Here is a 19230-nt window from a genome sequence, read left to right as displayed (position 1 = left end):
ACCACGCGTCTTTTACAACGCAAGTCGTTACCATGACTTGCGCTGGAGGGCACTCTAGACTGAGGAATAGTAGATTTACTATTCCAACACCTTCCCTACTGTACGTAGGCTGGTGTTGGAATAGTAAATCTAACTATTCCTAAGTCCAGCACCCTACAACGCAAGTCGTGGTAACGACTTGCGTTGTAAAACCTGCGTTGTGATGTACTGCGATCTAAAAGATCGCGTTGTAACATCATAAAACCCTTCTCAAGGGATCAGTCCATTCCAGCCCTATCAAGTTTCCCGGGTCCATGTGTGATGTTCTGCTGCAGTCCAAGTATTTTTTACTTTACTTTAATTCTGGGACATGTAGTCTTTTTTATTCCGCGCTGCGAGGCCTCCGGGTAGTTAGCGCTATATAAGTGGAATTTTTCATTTCATTTCATTTCATTCCATTATAAAACAGAACTACAAGTCCCAGAATTCAAATACAAAACCTGGACTGGAGCACCACATCACACATGGATCTGGGAAACTTGACCGCCATGCCACCCTGATCCTTGGTCATCACTTCCATTCACTCTGCAGTCCACTGCTGGTTTACTTCAGAAATTGTAGATGCACAAACTGGAGATGCACACACTAGGATATCGCTGAATCATGTACCACCCCCCTGTAAGGATACCTCCCCTCCCCCTCATGTTTTATTCTTTTGTCGACGTGAATCCCCCCAGCCTTGAACAGTGCCTCAAGCAAACTGACCTCCTAGTTAACCCTTTCGGCAGGAGACCTTATCCATTCCAAAGCAATCTTTTTATTTAAGCAAAAAAACACACATTTAATATTTGGCATTTTATTAACAATATGCGTAAAAGACAGCAATAAATATCTATTTACAATATATCACAAAAAACAGTCATTTCAACAGTTCCTAATCACGGATTAGTGTAATTATTACACATTCCGTGAAATTGTCGATTTAGCACTGTACAGGCGCGCCGCACAGATTGTGGGTCCCACCTTCTCCTTGGGCATAAGTTGGAGTTTGGTCGTTTAGATAAAATATACGCACCTGGGCACGCTTTGATATCCCCCAAACTTCCCCATCTGCTGATCATGAGACGGGTCCGTGCTTCCTAAGCAGGGTGTGTACCGGGGCCTCCCTTCTTCACCCCAAACCTGAATCTGCCCTCTCAGTACCGCGGTTGCCAAAACACTGCGGGGCAGATTTACAAGCCCCTTGCGCCACTTTTCCCATGTAAAAAGTGATGTAAAAGTGGCGGAAGGGGTTGCGGGGCAGATTTACAAGACCCTTGTGCAACTTTTGCGTCACTTTTCCCATGTTAAAAGTGATGCAAAAGTGGCGCTAGGGGTTGCGGGGCAGATTTACAAGCCCCTTGCGCAACTTTTGCATCACTTTTCCCATGTTAAAAGTGAAGCAAAAGTGGCGCAAGGGGTTGCGGGGCAGATTTACAAGCCCCTTGCGCAACTTTTGTGTCACTTTTCCCGAGTTAAAAGTGACGTAAAAGTGGCGCAAGGGGTTGCGGGGCTGATTTACAAGCCCCTTGCGCAACTTTTGCGTCACTTTTCCCATGTCTAAAGTGACGCAAAAGTGGCGCAAGGGGTTGCGGGGCTGATTTTCAATCTCCTTGCGCCACTTTTGTGTCACTTTTCCCATATTAAAAGTGACGCAAAAGTGGAGCAAGGGGGTTGTAATCTGCCCCTGCTTTTGGACATTAAAAGGGAGTGTGACTGAAAACTGAAGAGCGAAGGCAACTACTGTGTCCCTTCTGAAGCGCCGTACCTCAGATCGCACCTCTACAACTTTTTAAAAGCAATCATACTCTTACTGAGAACAACCGCAATCTGAGGGGGCAGAACCTCTGAATTCCAAAGTGCAGCGTGCAGCACAATTGTGCAAAACCTGCCATTTCACCGTGGTGGGAAATCTGAACTAATTTGGGAAACATTTGTTGCAAAGCACTGCCATCTAGTGGAACTTGGGAACAGTTCAGCTGCTTTCTCAAGCGTCTGTTTTACCTTGCCCCATCATTAACTTTGGTTTCTCGGCAGCAAAACAAAGCGAAGAAAAATGTAGGACTAACAATGATTTGTCGCAAATGTATACTCTAAATTTCCAAAACCGTCATCATTTTCAGGAAGGTGATGCGAAGTGGAAACGTTTGCAAACGTCACTCAGCTGCAACGTTGTACACATACCCCTTTATTTATTAAATAACTCTGTTACCAGACCACAACATTTCCTGTTCAGTTTTTTTGTATGCATGTATGTTAAATTGGTACAAATTAATTAAATCAAGGACACAGTTGCTAAGATACCTAGATTTGTTAAATTGAAACCGAGGACTAGACACAGGTTTTCAAGTGAATGCATACAGTGCAGCTCTGGTGTGACGCTAGCCCTCACACACAGACAAGCGCTGCACTTTGAAGCGCTGCTAAACTTAAAATGAAATGGACATGGGGACACATTGCAAGCAGCATGGAGGGGGAGCCAGATGTGTGGTCGCCCTTGGATATGTGTGAATAAGTCCTACAGAATTAGGAAGAGTCATTGACGTGCATGAGGCAGGAACCTGCACACCCATAATGACTAAACTGCGCCCATGCACCCCCACCCTCACAGAGGAGAGACACCATCTCATTGCACTGACAAAACTGACCTTTGCTTTGCTGATTCTAGCAGAGAGGTCTTGCACACTCAATTCTGTGTTTTCCTATGGCTTTATTTGTGCTGCTAGCTTCATTAATGACCACAAAAACCTATATCATTTGTCCACGTAGTAGTTGCCAAACGTATCTGATTCTTTGGTAAAGTTACAATATCTATGAAGTTCACAAACCCAATTGTCTAGTTCTCACAAAAGCCAGACCATCAACTTTGTTGAATGAATGAGGTATAAAAGGTGTTAAACTAAGCTCTTGGCTAGTGTCCTCCATTTGAGGACTTGCCAAAGATCCATGGGCTCCATGAAGGCTGTAGGGTCCCTGCTTACTCCATCCAGGCCCTGGCTAAACCTGGCTCCCAGGATGAATGATGGCGGCTGGCTCAGTGTCACCAGTGATGCAGGATCCAGTCCTAGGCTTTTGTTTTCCAAATCATTGCTTCATATGTGTTAGTTCAATTGGATCAACTGAACTGGAACAGGACTTCAGCTCCCAGCATGCACTACATTGGTAAACGAAAACCTAGCACTGCATCCCTGGTGACATTGGGTCATCTGACAAACTTACTGGAATAAGATCAACACAAACAGCTCTCACCCTCAAAAGAGCTTTCTCTCCCCACAAGACCCAGTGGGTGTTTTCTTAATCTCAAACTTTGGCTCCATTGCTACAATTTCTGCTTGCGTAATATGTGGCTCCAGTTTTTCGAAAGCAGATTTCTGGGCTGGTCTGCCACCCTGGCATGTTCCTGGCAAGCTGCAGGCTAGATGGCTGGTTTTCAGTGCATGATGGGCTGGCATGACCCAACCAGGCCCCTTCACCCCATTGTACGTGTCGCGCCTGCAGTGTGGGGCGGATTGACCATTACCCACCGGGGCTGATTTGGCGTCCAGACCTGCTCTAGTCGTCCTTCTCTTATTTCATCAAAGAAAACATTGCATTTCCCTTGGTTATCCTAACCCCAAAAGTGTCATCTCCCTCCCTAATGTGAGCCAGTGGCACATTTTTTCACCTGAGATGTCGCACCCCTCCCTCGACGTTATTTCTCACATGGGCAGTGAATGGCCCCATCCTTTTGAAAAGCCTTCTTTCTCTTTTAGCAAGTAGGAACAAGTCTGTTCTCACTCTCCAGAGTTGTTCTTTGCAATGTGAGCCACTGAGTGGTTTCTCTCACTTCTTGACAGCTCGAATCCACTTCCCACTGGGTTCAAAAGCAGCATTTCTTATAGCTATAAAGAAAATAGGATTTTTGTTGTTGTTCTTGCCTATCCAATATTGTCCATTAGCACCCACAAACAGTCAAGAGGAGATTCCTGCATCACAGACTTGGTCCCCAGCATGGGTTTCTCTCCCTTGACTGGCAAATACGGAGGAGCCGCAGAGAGGGGACTGTCACCGGAACTCCAGGTACCTCTTCAGTGGGTTGGGCAGAGGAAGACTCTGGACCTGATGAAGGCCACTGTTCCCCAGGGCCTGGTGGATCGCCTTCCTGCAGAGCTGCATCAGAGGCCGGGGTTCACCTGAAGAGAGAGAAGGAAAGGCAAAGGTTAAAAGCAGCATAGACAATAAATATTGTGGGGTCTCTGAAGACCACCTACCGAATGACTCACCTACTAGAGAATGAGGTCTAAGGGCCTGATATACAGGTTGGTGGATTCTCTGATTTGAAGAGGGACTGCTGAATACGAATATGGAGAGGTGTGGCGCAGCGGCCAGGGCAGCTGACTTCAGAGCACAGGGTTCACGGTTCGATCCCCGCTCCGGCGGCAGCTCAGCTCAGCACCATGTGACTCTGGGCAATAGCTCACTTAATTTCCACCACAGCCCCCAGCGTCTTGAGACCCGTAAGGATGAGTAGTTTGTGCTTTACAAATACAAATACGGATACGGAATGCTCAGTTGGTTAATTCTCCTCCACTGAGAGGGGAATTATCCAGTGCTGAGGATATGATATCGCCACTGGTAGTACTGTGGCTGCAATCACATCAGTGGTACTGTCGTAGAGGTAATGCTACTAGTGGTTGTATCGTGGAGGTAATTCCACCAGTGGTAGTATTGTGGAGCCAGCCATGGGAGTAGCCGGCAAATTAAAATACCTCCCTCCACTTTAATCCATATCTCGAATGCCATTGGGTGAGCGAAGCGGGTAAGCCCTTCCAGCTCTAGATGAGGCCCCTTATTAACGCCCTGCGTTCATCTTTAAGCCTTTCATATATTCATCCATCTCTCCATCTTTTCCTACTTTCATCCATTCTTTCACCATTCCATCCATCCATCATTAGTTTTCCATCCATCCTTCCATTCACACTTCCAAACAAGCATACATCCTTTTTATCCATCCATTTATCTTCATCCATCCACCAATTCCCCCTCCTTTTATCCATCCTTCCACAACTCCATCCAGGCGACCTCTCATCCATTCACCCATTCATCCAAACTTTCATCATTGCAGCCACTTTCTTCCTCTTGCTCATGCAAATATTGTTTTATCCTTACACCTATCATTACGTTCGTCCTCGCATCCATCCTTTCTAACCTTATTTCTCGTTAGTTTCTTCCTTATTTCCATATGACCTTCTTTTCACTCTTCCTTCCAGCCCTCTCTTCCCCTCTCTCTCCCTCCCTTTTCCTCTTCATTTCTTTGTTATTAACTTTCATTTCTTGACCTCTGTTGTCATTGTCTCGTATTTTTGTATTTTGAAGAGCTTTTGTCTGCAGAGCTGCAGACAAGAAAGGCTCATAAATAACTCCCTGTCTCTCACGGTGCCTGTCTACTTCACCCCCGCCTCTCCCAGTGCCTCATGTCTACTTCACCCCTGCCTCTCCAGTGCCTCGTTTCTACCGCACGCCCGGTCTCTCACAGGGGTCAGTGTTGATGGCACACCCTGTCTCTCTCAGAGTCTCTCAATGTCTTCTGCACTACCTATCTCTTACAGTGGTTAATGTCTACTAACTCCACGCCTGTTACTCACAATGGCTCATGTACAATGCACACCCTCTCTCACAGGGATCCATATATAATTCATTGCCTGTCTCTCACGGTGGCTAAACGTTAACTGCTCTGCCTGTCTCTCGCGCTGGCTCATGCCTAGTGCACAGCCTGTCTCTCACAGTGGTTTAATGTCTTCTTCACTGTCTGCATCTCACAGCACGTGTCTGTTCAGAAGGGCCCTCAGCCATCATCTTTCTTTTTTGTAACTGATCGGGTTTAGAAGGGTTTCTAGCACCTAATATCAGCCCACATGCTCCCCTAGGTTGTCAGTGGGTTCAGAAATCCTCTTCCCATCTTTTGTTTTCACATATAACCCTTTAGCCAATCACAGCACTTCAAAGTGCATTTGAAATTTATTGGTCGACATCTGCTTCTTCGAGCGTTCCTAGCCTCCTAGAGGTGTGCGCTCCACCTCTCAGGATGGCTGCTTCGGACAGGAGCCAATCATTGTTTGCGCTGCTCTTTAACACCGCACACTGTGCAGCATAGGTTAGGTCTGTATAGACGACGGGAAATGTTCCCAACGGAGCACTATGTAAACCCCTTTACTGAAGGTAAACCTTTAGGTCGAGCCTAGCAGCAGCGTGCATACGCTGCTCGCTCTGCGAGGCATGCTTTAATAGAGTATGCTGTGGAAGACCCGCCCACTCTCCCCCCACATTTTTCATTGGCTGGTGTCATTGTCCTTGGTAAATGCTGGCTTCCGATTCATTATTAGGCTTGTTAGTCCCTCCTTGTCGCCATTTGTTACCGCCCCTACGGACAGGACCTTTTACTGGACATGTTACACAGACTGCTTTATCTAATGAGTGGTCACTATTTTTGTTATTTACACTGATGGGGACAAAGGCGAATGCTTTATTTTGTTGTATTTGCATGTTTCACGGACACCGCGATCGGTTTAATTTGTTATTATTTTTTATTTAATACTGTGCTCGGCACCCTCTTCAGGGACACCGCGCTCTGTTTATTATTATTTTTTTCATTTAATACCAAGCGCAGTACCCACTTCAGGGACACCGCGCTTGGTTTCATTATTTTTTTATTAACTTTTGTAATGAGTGCGGCGCCCGCTTCAGGGCCTCCGTGCTTTTGTTTGTTTTTTACTTGTTTTTTTTTACGCCCGCTTCACAGACACTGCACTCTACAATGCAATAGGTGTCGCTTTTGCTATTGTAAATAACAATGCCTTAAAAGGCATTGCCATTTACAATGCCAATAGCTCAAAAACTCGCAGTTTCGAGATCTATTGCATTGTAAGTGCTTGTTTTGGCTTGGTTATCAGTTCCCAGGCGGGAGAGTAACGAGTGACCTCTTCCAGTCAGTCCGACCCACGCCTGGACCACAGATCTGAGATGTGGTCCAGGGGTTGTTCTTCCAACTCCAATCCTGGGTTCTAAACCCAGCTCCGGCTGTGAAAAACGGTGTGACTTTGGCACATCGTTTACCGTCCTGTTACCTATCATTGTAAATCTGCGTTAAACTGCCCGCTCACTGTAGAATTCAAAGGTGTGAATCCCATTTTGATTACATAACCTTGCATCATCTGCCAACACCCCAAAATAAAGTACTCTGCTCTGCTGCCTCCCAGCTAGGCCTGTGCTACAGGAATACTGATCCCTACACCCTGCTGAGGGAGTGATGCAAGCCTGTAATCCCACATTACATTATTGTACGCACTTTATAGCGCACAGGGCATACACAATAGTTTCTTGCTGCTAGAAACTGCCAGGTGTTACCAGTACACATAGGACACAATTTATGCTACTGAAAAAGCCAATCCTTCAACTTGGAGCCGAACAGAAGAGGGTTATTATTGTTTCTGTGATGTGTTCCTTGAGCAAAGGAAATTACAGAGCCAGTGACTGTTTGTAAGAAATGTGGTTAATTAATAGTCACAGGACACAAGTGCTTATTAGAGGAGGTGAGTCTCCAGGTGTGTGTGCAATGCCTGGCACTGCCTTGGGCAGTGTCCTCGAGCTGCTTGGGAGGGACCGCGCATCTTATGGGTCAGGTTGGCGCACACTTGGCCTACTTACCTGGGGCCACCAATAGGAGGACTCGACCTGGCAGTTCGGGGTGGACTATTCTCATTCGGAGTAGGGTCAGTACAGATGTGCAGAAGGCGGCCTCTGTCTAGAGTGGCACAGTAGGTAAGTATGATGGGTTGGGATGCTACCCAAAGTGACTGCCAGTGCGCTGGACTATTTCGAAGAATCCCGCCCATCAACTTTAGGGTGCCCTATAAAAAGGGAGCATCAAAAGTTGGGCTGTGCTGATGAATGTGGTGGACACTAAGAGCTCCATCTCAATTCTTCTGTATCCCTTCCTCTTGATGTGACCCACTATAGATTTATCATTCTTTTTTTTTTATTTGCAGAGTTTTATATAGCGCAAACTTGACGAGACTCTAAACCAGTTCCCCAGATTTGAGGTTGACCGCCCTTGTCGTTAGGCCAACTCCTCTCTCTTTCTTATTGAAAATTTCTGCCATTAATGGCTGACATTTACTGTTATCCTTCATACCTTTTCTATTTACTCTGTTACAGTTGCACATAAAGGATGTAAATTGTGTATGTTTAGTTGTCATATAATGATGTACCTGTATGCGAACAGTTCGGTGCTTTCCTTTAAGTTTTTTAATTTTCTTATTTTTTGAGTTTTATAAAGTGCAAACTTAACCCGAAGGTATTAGAGTGCTTTACAGTTCGCAAAGCAACATCACAAGGTACCTGATATATAAATACAAAATACAGGGTACAAAAATACAATAGATATTGAAGTGGATGGTTTAGAGGTATTGGCTGGTGGTTGATACTAAGCATGGGCGAATTTTGCAAATTCGCGATCCGCAAATTTGCGAATTCGTAATCCGCAAAATTCGTGAATTCGTGCGAATTTGCGGATTTTTTATTTTTGCGTGTTCGCGGGTGTTCCCGGGTGTTCGCGGGCACTTTGCGTGTTCGCGGGGCACTTTGAGTGTTTGCGTTTTTTTTTTTGCCTGGTTAATCACTGCCACCCTCGCGTTTTTATGCCCTTCTGCCCTCTGTACCACTCGTTTCTGTGCCCTTCTGCCCTCTGCCCCACTAATTTTTTATCCCCTTCTCCCCTCTGTCCCACTTTTGTGCCCTTCTGCCCTCAGCCCCACTTAGAATGGCACCGCCAAGCTGCCAGCACCATTCTAAAATAGCTACAAAGAGCTTCAACAGGAAGCTCTAATAGATAAAGTAAAGCAGGTGCTCAAGTTGAAGGTCAAATTAAGTTACACAATCATTAATCACCCCAAGTTTGGGGTGATTAATGACTGTGTAACTGAATTTGAGCTTCAACTCGAGCACCTGCTTTACTTTATCTATTAGAGCTTCCCATTGAAGCTGACTTTTGTAAATGGCTCTGGCAGCTTACCGGCCCAATTCTAAAAGAGTTACAAAAGTCAGCTTGAACTTTTGACCCAATCCGTTCCGCTCGTGGACTTTGCGGGAAATTTGCGAATCTCGTGGATTGCAAATTTACCGAAAATCCGCAAAATCCGCGAGCGGAACGGATTTTCCGCCCCATGCTTAGTTAATACAGGGGTAAGAGGCGTAAATCAATCAATCAAACATTTGTAGAGTGCACTACTCACCCATGAGGGTCTCAAGGCGCTTGGGGGTGGGGGGAGCAGCTACTGGTCAAACAGCCAGGTCTTGAGGAGTCTCCTGAAGGTCAGCAGGTCCTGGGTCTGTTGTAGGTGGATGGGGAGGGTGTTTCATGTCTTGGCAGCAAGGTGGGAGAAGGATCTGCCGCCAGGAGTTGTTCGGTGGATGCGTGGAACGGTGGGGAGGGCGTGGTCAGCGGAGCTGGCGGTTACGGGTGTAGAAGGTGAGTCGCTTGTTGAGGTAAGCTAGTCTGGCGTCGTAGTGCTTTGTGAGCGTGGGTGAGGAGCTTGAAGGTGCTCCTCTTGTTGACTGGAAGCCAGTGCAGGTTCTTCAGGTGGGCAATTATGTGGCCGTGGATGTCGAGGATGAGGGGTGTGGAGGTGTTTTGTATGCGCTGGAGTCTCTTCTGGAGTTTGGCCGTTGTTCCCACGTAGAAGAGTTGCCATAATCCAGCCAGCTGGTGACGAGGGCCTGGGTGACCATCCTTCTGGTTTCGGTGGGGATCCAATAGATCTTACGAAGCATACGGAGGGTGTTGAAGCAGGAGGAGACGGCGTTGACTTGTTGCGTCATAGACAGAGAAGAGTCCAGGCTGAACCCCAGGTCGGGTGCGTGGTCGGTGGGTGTCGGCGCAGTTTTCAGTGATGCTGGCCACCAGGAATCGTTCCAGGCAGAATCTGGTGGAGCTGAGGATGAGGACCTGTATGTTGTCCGAGTTCAGTTTCAGGCGACTGCTCTTCATCCATTCGGCAACGGCCTTCATCCCTGTGTGGAAGTTGGTTTTGGCGGTGGCGGGGTCTTTGGTGAGGAAGAGGATCAGTTGGGTGTCGCCGGCGTATGAGACAATGTTGAGGTCGTATGATGTGACGATGTTTGCGAGCGGTGTCATGTAGACGTTGAAGAGGGTCGGGCTGAGGGATGATCCTTGGGGTACGCCGCATGTGATCTTGGTAGCTGTGGATCGGAATGGAGGGAGGCGGACTCTCTGGGTTCTGTCGGTGAGGAAGGAGGTGATCTAGTCCAGGGCTTTGTCGCGGATCCCCATGTTGTAGAGGCGTGTGCGTAGGGTGTGGTGGCAGACGGTGTCGAAGGCGGCCGAGAGGTCCAGGAGGATGAGAGCTGCGGTTTTGACATTGTCCAGCAGGGCCCTGATGTTGTCGGTGGTGGCGATGAGGGCGGTTTCGGTGCTGTGGTTGCTGCAGAATCTGGATTTGGACGCGTCCAGGTTGTTCTCTTCGAGGAATTGGGTCAGTTGTCTGTTGACGATCTTCTAGAGGACTTTGGCCAGGAACAGGAGCAGGGAGATGGGCCGGAAGTTCTTGAGGTCCTTTGGGCCTGCCTTGGGTTTCTTGAGTAGGGCGTTGATCTCTGCTTTTTTCCAGCCTTCCGGGAAGGTGGCGGTGTCGAATGAGCTGTTGAAGAGCTTATAAAGTTGGGGTGCAATGATGGAGCTCACTTTGTTGAAGATGTGGTGGGGGCAGGGGTGTGATGGAGTGGATGGTGTTCATGGCCTTGATGGGGTCTTCGTCATTGACGTGGTTCCAGGAGATCAGGCGGCCGGTGTGACTGGGGGTTCGGTGAGTCTGGGCTTGTCGGCAGCTGTCGGAGAGGTCTGGGTGTTGAAGCGGTCATGGATATCTGCGATCTTGCGATGGAAGAAGGTAGCTAGAGAGTTGCAGAGGTCCTGTGATGGCAAGATGTCGTTGGAGCTGGAGCTGGGGTTGGCGAGTTCCTTCACGATGTTGAAGAGCTCTTTGCTATTGTGCGTGCTGTTGATGAGTTCCTTGAAGGAGGTCCTTTTGCTATTCGAAAGAGTGGTGTCTGCATGGTTGTCAGGTGTTTGCTCTTGACGCCATTTCTTCTCTAGTCTCCGGCAGGTCTGCTTAGATGTCTGGAGGTCGGCGGTGAACCAGATGGCTCTTCTGTCGGTGCGCCTGTTTGTGGGTTTCTTGCCAGGGTGAAAGTTTTAGCGCAGTTGTCAATCTATTGCTTGAGGTTGCGGGTAGCGGTGTCAGTGTGGTCGGTCGGTGGGTCTCGGGCGAGTGTGGTGATTAGCTGGTCTTCGGTGACCTTGTTCCAGCTGCGGTGGGTGATTCTTTGCTGGTGGTTGCGTGCAGTGGTTTTCTTGAAGGAGAAGTGGATGCAGCGGTGGTCGGTGTCAGTGGTCGGTCCAGTGGAGTTCGGTGGTGTGGCTGATGGAGAGGTGGCTGCTGGCGGAGAAAATGGGGTTGAGCATGTGTCCGGCAGAGTGGGTGGGTGTCATGACGAGCGGTTTGAGGCAGAGATTGGCGTGGTTGTCCAGTAGTGTGGTGGAGTTGCTGTTGTTGGTGTTCTCGAGGTGGAAGTTCAGGTCTCCGAAGAGTATGTAGTCTGTGGAGGCCAGGGCGTGCGTGCTGATGGCATCTGTGATGGAGTCAAACTGTGGCCAGGTATCGGGGGGTTCCTCTGAGGGTGGTGTTGGGGGTCGATGTGGATCTGGAAGTGCAGGTGTTTGGTGATGCTGAGGGTGTTTTCGGTGTTGGTCGAGATTCTGAGGGTATTTCTGTGGACGATGGCGAATCCTCCTCCAGGTCTGTTGGTGTGGTCCCTGATCTTGTAGCCATCCGGGATGGCTATGGCAACGCCGGGTGCCAATGAGGAGTTCATCCAGGTCTCCGTCAGGAAGGCGACGTCCGGGGAGTATGAGTTGAATAGGTCCCAGAGTTCGACGGCGTGACTGTGGACGGAGTGGGTGTTGGGCAGTATGCATCTGAGGTGGTTGTGGTCCGCTTTGGTGGGGTGGGCAGGATGTGCAGATGTCCGCTGGCAGGTGTAGCTGCAGTTTTACCAGGTGAAGGGTCCGTGGGAGGGCTTCAGGGTGGCCTGGAAGCAGGTGGAGGATCGGCCGGTGTTGAGTGCATGGAGGGTGCTGGAGTCGTAGCATCATCTGGCATTGTGCTGCTTGCGGGGGCCAGGGGGTCTGGCGCTGGGCGCGGTCCAGGCGCAGACGGGTGAAGACAGGCTTGCCTTAGGCGCGCCTTTGGCGCAACGGAGCAGCAGTCGGCATATGTAGGGGAGGGGGCGGGAGCAGCGGACGGAAGGCGGAGCGGGCTTGATCTGGGAGCAGGGCCACGGGCAGCAGCGGCGGGAAAGGAGAGAGTGGGTGGCGCGGGGGCACGAGAAATAAAAAATACAACACTTGAACACTACAAAGCACAATAAAGTAACACAGGTGAAAAAGGTAAAAATAATTAAGGGAAAGAACCATAGACGCAGGGACCTGCGGCGCAGTCACGGCTGCCGGCTCGAACCCAGCCGGGAGGGAGCACAAAGCTGTGGGCAGCTGATTGGGTGGAACTGCTGGGGAGAGTGCTGGCCTTGGCCCAGGAGGTCAAAGAGTCACACACGCTCCCCCGCAGCGGTCGGATATATGTAGGGGAGGGGATGGGAGCAGCGGACGGGAGGCGGGAGCGGGCTTTGTCGGGGGCGGGCCGCAGGGGCCGCTGCTGTGGGAAAGGAGAGTGGGTGGCGCGGGGATGTTCAGGGGGGCACGAGAAATGGAAAAATACAACACTAGAACACCACAATAAAGTAACACAGGTGAAAAAGGTCAAATTAAACAATTAGGGGGAAAAAAACCACAGACGCCGGAGGACCTGCGGCGCAGTCACGGCAGCCGGCACAAACCCAGCCGGGAGGGAGCACAGGGCCCCGGGCAGCTGATCGGGTGGAACTGCTGGGAGCTGGCCTTGGCCCAGGAGGTCAAGTAGTCACCTTGAACAGTTTCGTCCAGAGGTTGCGATGTTCAAGCTCATTGGGTTTTGGGGGGGTTGGTAGGGAGAGATGTGTATCCAAGTACATAGATTGTTTTAGGAGGTAGGGGTTAGGACTTTGTTGAGGAGTAGAAGTTTGAGGTTTTTCCTGTAGTGTAGGAAAAATTGAGTGGTGCATAGATGTGTTCGCAGAGCATTCCAAATTCTAGGTGCATTCCCAGAGAACAAATGGGTGTGTGATTTTAATTTCTTAAATTAAAAGTGGAGTGTTTGAGGTTCACAAAAGTTGTTGTTTTTGGCCAGCTTTTGATAGTTTGTTTGCGAGGTACCCAGGTTTTTCAGTGTAGAGCTTTATGAGTAATGCCGGCTCTTTGAATATACTTCCTGCTTCGACTGGTGGCCGGTTGAGGTTTTTTGAGTGTGGAAGTGATGTGGTCATTGCGGCTCTCCACAGAGAGTTGACATATATATGTTTATGCTGTATACTCTGCGCATAATTTATTTGAAATTTCAATAAAAAGATTTAAACCCTAAGTGCTCAATCTCTTTTGCAAAAAACAAGAGGTGACACACTGCACCAGATGGTTGGCTATGTCCATCTTTCTAGAGGGCTTTTTTAATTAACGGATACTGAGAAGTGTGGCTCAATGATTAGAGCGGCAGACCCTGATGCAGAGGTCTAGCCCGGGACCAGGGTTCAATTCCCCGCCTCGGTGGGTCTTGGGCTCAAAATTCCACAGACCTGATAATTCTCGCCTTGGTGTCTATTCCAATCATGGAGTCCCACTCTGCAACTCTGGGCAATAGCTTGCTTAATCTCCACAACGGCCCCCACACGCTAAGGATGCCTGGCCTCCACCTTGGGGGTGCCCAGGAGTGGACGCCTCACAGGGAAAGCCAGGATGGGTATTTACAGCGGTATTCGTACAAGCGCCTTGAGACCCTTGCGGTGAGTAGTGCGCTATACAAGTATCAATTTATTTATTATTATTTGATTCAATTTTAGTAAGCAGCTCAAGTGTCCCCAAATTAACCATTAATGTTCTAGTTCAGGAGCACTGTGTATGTTAAAGTGCTGTGTGAAAGCCAATGGAATCCTATTTATATTTTGGATTTGTTTATGTCTTTGGTTTATGAAGCACTCTAATGGCGACGTTTCTGGGGACTTCTATGGGTACAGGCGCCAAGAAAGACAACAAACTGCTTCATGGGTGTAGGGAGACATGTTGGTGCTGTGGTCCTGGTTTATTGGTGTTTGAGTGGTGCTCACAAGTACTATAGTGGTATTTCACGACGCAAAGTGCAGCACCGAGCAACTCCAGTGCTACTGTTTGTGGACGGCTACAATTGGACCATTGCCCTGCACAAAACTGCTTTGTGCTATAAAGGCCGACTCTGCTAATTCATGCAAAGAGGGTGTGTCTGGAGTCGACCTGCGCAGGTGTTGGCGCAAGGCCAGATCACCAATAATATCCAGACCTGGGGGCAGATTTACAAGCGCTGCTGTTGTGTCACTTTTATGACGCAGCGGCGGCGCAAAAGATGCGCCATGGTGCGGGGTATTTACAACGTTACGCATCTGGGAGATGCGTCACGTTGTAAAGCCCTGCGCCAGAAGTAGGCGTTCCTGCGCAGGGGGAGGGGGGGGGGGGTTCCGCCGCAGGAACGCCTCCTAAAAGGGGCTGAGTGAAATCTACAAGATTTCACTCAGTCACTTTTAGGGCCATGCTGCGTCAAACCCCTGCGCCTGCCTGAAGCAGGCGTACGGATTGACGCAGCATTGTACAGATAGGGCCCCCCAGAGCATTGCTGGAGCTGCGTCGCGCTTGCCGCCTTTACAGCACAGAAGCGTGACGCATCTGTGCCGTTTTTGCCCCATGATGTGCTGCATTGTAAATGGGGCGCATCCATGGTGGCGGAGCCGCGGCGCACAATAACTGGTGCATCCCTGCGGATTTGCAGGGAAGCGCCAGTTATTGTAAATCTGCCCCTTGGTGTGCATCAAAACCTTATTCTGAGTGTAGTGAACTGCAAATGAGCGCGCAAGTAGTTATTCATGTGCAATACCTATGCATTACAAGTGGACGTAGTGCAAAGCAGACATCTAAGATGGCTTCCCTTCTGCAGATCTGTTTGCAAGAGAGATTGTGCCAGGTTGTCCTTTGTGCTCCACCCCTGGCTGTTGTGCAATGTTGCATCGAACTAAAGAGCCTTTTTGTGCAAGTGACACATAAGATCAGCAGCAGACAACTCTGTAAACTTGGGGGTGCTCAGTTTTCTATCACTCGTGTTGCTCTATTTCATGTGTGTCATGGATAGCATCTTTGGCCTTTTTTTCTATTATTTTTTGTCACTGTTGGAGACTGCACCAGGATCAACTTGGGTTTCTAATGTCAGAAGACTCCGCCTATTGTCGTTTCCCCTGGACCGTCCTCCAGTCGACTGACCGATTGGCACTTCTGTTCCTGCTGCACTGCCCTCCCCTGCTTTGCCATCCTTCAGTCTCTCACCCACCAACGCAGCTCTTCTGTGACCTTTTTATTCCCATCTATTAGACAGCGAATGTGTCGTCTGTTATGGGACATTGTTATCTTACAGTGGGCACAGAGGCCTCCCTCCTCCAATTGCTTACCATTTGTTGTGTTCAATGTCACTCATTTGCTTGCTTCTTATTCATCAGCTGAGTGGGCTTTCCTTCCTCACCTTGTGTTTGTTCCTCTCTTGGAGCATGGACACATTACTGTGTCTTTCCACTCTTGCTTTTTCAGGAGCTACTTTTTTTCCTTTTTGTTTAAGCACTCTACAAGAGTGTATGTGTTTTCCATCTGTCTCTCTTGTGAGCTGCTCTCAGCCCCTCCACCAAGCACTGTGTACTTCTCTCTCATCCACGCGTATATTCCCCATTCCACCTGCTTTGCCTTTCTCACCCACGTGCGTTCTCCCAGCAAACTCCACATGGCGGTCTTTTGTCGGTTGGATACCCCACACACACCCTTCATGTTGCTTCCTTCACCTACGATACCAGCCACACCTTCCACCACCACACCTCTTGCTTCCTTGTTGCTCTCCCCAACACTGCCTTTAAAAAACAAATAATAATAGATCCAACTCAGATCAAGAATTAAAATGAAAAAAAGTGGCCGTATCTAATGCTTTTTTTTAATCCATTTGGGTGCAGTATCAGGGATGCTGTGCGACATGGCAGATACCATCGGCAAAGGCAATAGATCCCAAAGGTGAGACACATTAGTTTTGTCAATGCTTGTTTTATCCTCTTTTCCTATTCCCAAAGTATTGTATTGTAATTGCATTTGTATAGCGCTTACTACCCCTGAAGAGGCGTCAAAGCGCTTTTTCAGCGGGTAGCACGCTACTCCGGGACCCAGAGGATTAGTGTTGAATTAGTATAGTGAAACATGCAAGTACATTTTAAGTGGTGGATATGTTAGTCAGTAATTTGGATTCGGAAATATAGAAGATGAAAGAAGGTTTGTATTTATATAGCGCTTCTAACCCCTGATGGGGTGTTGAAGCTCTTTAAAGTAACATTTTTCTACTGCCAACCTCAAAATATTCATATAAATCAAAAGCAATTTAATGGAAACAAGATTTCCATGTCAGAGGTCTCTCATTACAACTTCACTGTTCCTGTTGCACCTCTACTGGTTCCACTCTTCCCACCATCTTTGTGCATTCTTCTAGTAATGTGCATGGACCCCACCCTGCTGCATAGGCCTCCCCTGCATCCTGGCACCACTCTGCCCCTCACCATGCGTTCTCATGCCCTTACCTTTCTGGTATCCGATGTAGCGGATGGACACCTCGCAGTGGCCCCAGACCGCGCTCACTGCTGGGTACAGGGTCTTTCCCTTTAAGCCATGAAAGGCTGTGCCCAGGTACTCCCCGTTCACCATAAACCCCAGTCTTCCATCCTCCATGTCCAGGACCACCACCACCTTATCTGGCAGCTTGTCGAGGGCATTGCATGGCCGTGCCGCAGGGTAGGGCTCTCCTGGCCTTCCATTGGCATTGTGGCACAGCTCCTTCCGGCTCAGGTTCCAGCCCCAGGATTCTGCATTGTCCCCAAGAAGGCTCGTGTAGCCTTCCGCCTGCAGGGGGGCACAGCTGGTGGCCACACCGACCATGGCATGCGTACCCCGCTGGCCAGCGGGCCATTGGATCTCCCAAGCATGCAGACCATGAGAATAACCACGCCGGCCACGCACGACATCCGAGAACTGCGCTCGCGGCTTACGCCATATCGCCAGGCCCTCGTCTTTGACCACCATGTTCAGCGAGCAGTCCTGCATGTTCCAGCTGTTCTCCAGCTGCTCCCGGAGACTGGGAGGCTCCTTCGATAGCAGCTCCACCAGTCCGTCTGGAGGGTTTGGATCAACGATAGGGGGTGTCGCTGGCAAGACAGACACTTGTAGGCCCATGATGGCAAGAAAAGACTCAGTGGCAGCACCCAGGGTGTCTTCGCATGGCCTTCTTCAGGCAGCTGTGGTGCCACAAAGGCTTCCTCTTCAAGCAGCACCTAGAACAGAAAGAGGGGGTGAGAAGCTGAGCGACAGTAGGCATGCCATCCGCAGAGAGCCATCTGGAAAAAACAGCCTAGAGAGCCTTCACCCGCCACCTACACATGAAAGAAGGGTAAAAGAATGCCTTGGATCACTGCACATGCCAGGCAGTGGTTAATTTGTGCCTTTGGAATCACCTGCACCTTTTTTATGGGGCTGGGACTGTTTGCCACCTCCTGCACTGATCTAGTCTAAGTAGAGGAAATTAGTCCTTCTTTTGTTTCCAACTGGCATAGACATAAAAGACATCTTACACAATCTTTCACTAATCTGGAGTGGCGGCGCCCATTTTACTCCCATGAGCCACAACAGGAAATAAAAGTAGGACTATGGCTGTCTCTCAGTCTCTCTTTACGCCGGCAAGGAGGGGGCAGCAGGCAGAGGTGGGCAGAGGCTCCGGGAGGCATTGGTGCCCCAACTGCAGATTGAGCCATTCCTCCTCTGCCACTCAGGAAACTTTTAGGGGGACGGTTCTAAGGTTTTTACAAAAACTGTGCCCTGACGTCAGGGATGGCCGTACAGTCTGGCACACCCGGCCGAGGGTGAGGGGAGGTATGGGGCAACAAAATCCATTCATGGAAAGAACCCAAATAACGTCTGCTTGTTTGCCAGAGAGTCTGTCTGTCCTTAGAATAAAATGTGGACAGGCTGCAGCCTCAAAAACAACTTTTAGAGCGCGGTCCCTGAGCACATACAATTCACTGCTTGAATTAATAAAAAGGTAATGGTTTTCTGTGATATCTCACATTCCTAACAAAAAATGATAATTACATTTCTAAATATAAATCAAAGAGGAAATGTTGTTTACTCCATGGCAGTAAAATGTGAAGCTGTCGATGTGCGAACCAAGATGAACCGGAGGCTGGTTTCAATCTCTTTGTGTTCTAAGTTGTGCGGGGAGTGCTGCAGGGGCCCTGGCCCCTGCCTCCTGAAGGTAGTGCAGGGGCCCTGTGACCTGAGTGTAGTGCAGGGGCCCTGTATCCAGAGGGTAGTGCAGGGGCCCCTGTGTCCTGACGGTAGTGCAGGGGCCCAGTGTCCTGAGGGTAGTGCAGGGGCCCTGTGTCCTGAGGGTAGTGCAGGGGCCCTGTGTCCTGAGGGTAGTGCAGGGGCCCCTGTCTCCTGAGGGTAGTGCAGGGGCCCCTGTCTCCTGAGGGTAGTGCAGGGGCCCTGTGTCCTGAGGGTAGTGCAGGGGCCCTGTCTCCTGAGGGTAGTGCAGGGGCTCTGCGTCCTGAGGGTAGTGCAGGGGCCCTGTGTCCTGAGGGTAGTGCAGGGGCCCTGTCTCCTGAGGGTAATGCAGGGGCCCTGTCTCCTGAGGGCAGTGCCCTGGGTGTGGAGTGTTGTCTTTGAAGATAGTGGTCCTGGCTGAGAGGCCAACGCAGGCGTGCCGACCGTGCCACTGTGGGGGATACCCGCTCTGCTCACCTGCGCTCCTTGTTGGAGGGGGTCCCCACCGCGTGGCTGCCTTGAGGGGCTCTCTGGAGTCGGTGACACCTGCTCCCCCTGTGCCGAGTGGCTCGCCGCACCCGTGACCCGCTTGTGTCTCACCTGTCTGGACCGGTGTGTATATACCTGCCTCCGCCCGGTCCCGCCTCCAGGGC

General features: G+C 49.6%; 1 protein-coding gene across 2 annotated transcripts; it reads right to left on the bottom strand.

Moving 5' to 3' along the window:
* Positions 1–819: 819 nt before the first annotated feature.
* Positions 820–19197, bottom strand: SPSB2 (splA/ryanodine receptor domain and SOCS box containing 2). Of its 2 annotated transcripts, XR_015297641.1 has the most exons (4): positions 19055–19197; positions 16843–17589; positions 1305–4190; positions 820–1230 (listed from the first exon to the last, which is right to left on the bottom strand). XR_015297641.1 is itself a non-coding variant. In XM_086932922.1 (3 exons), exons 2-3 carry the CDS (start codon positions 17489–17491, stop codon positions 4063–4065), a joined length of 777 nt encoding a protein of 258 aa, XP_086789048.1. In that variant the 5' UTR covers positions 17492–17589; positions 19055–19197; the 3' UTR covers positions 820–4062. The 2 variants fall into 2 exon arrangements, 1 of the variants encoding a protein (XP_086789048.1); XM_086932922.1 differs by having other exon boundaries at positions 820–4190.
* Positions 19198–19230: the final 33 nt, after the last annotated feature.

The sequence above is a fragment of the Lissotriton vulgaris genome, chromosome 7, assembly GCF_964263255.1.
Source record: "Lissotriton vulgaris chromosome 7, aLisVul1.2, whole genome shotgun sequence".
In the NCBI taxonomy this organism is placed as follows: Eukaryota; Metazoa; Chordata; class Amphibia; order Caudata; family Salamandridae; genus Lissotriton; species Lissotriton vulgaris.
Note: the sequence above shows the minus strand (reverse complement) of the source record. Positions and strands in the feature narration are given on the sequence as shown.

Bases quoted from the DNA above. Each gene is read 5' to 3' on its own strand.
- SPSB2 (XM_086932922.1), bottom strand. From the start codon at position 17,491: ATGGGCCTACAAGTGTCTGTCTTGCCAGCGACACCCCCTATCGTTGAT. The intron at 4,191-16,842 runs GTAAGGGCATGA...CTCTCTCTTCAG, and splicing joins CTACATCGGATACCAGAAAG to GTGAACCCCGGCCTCTGATG.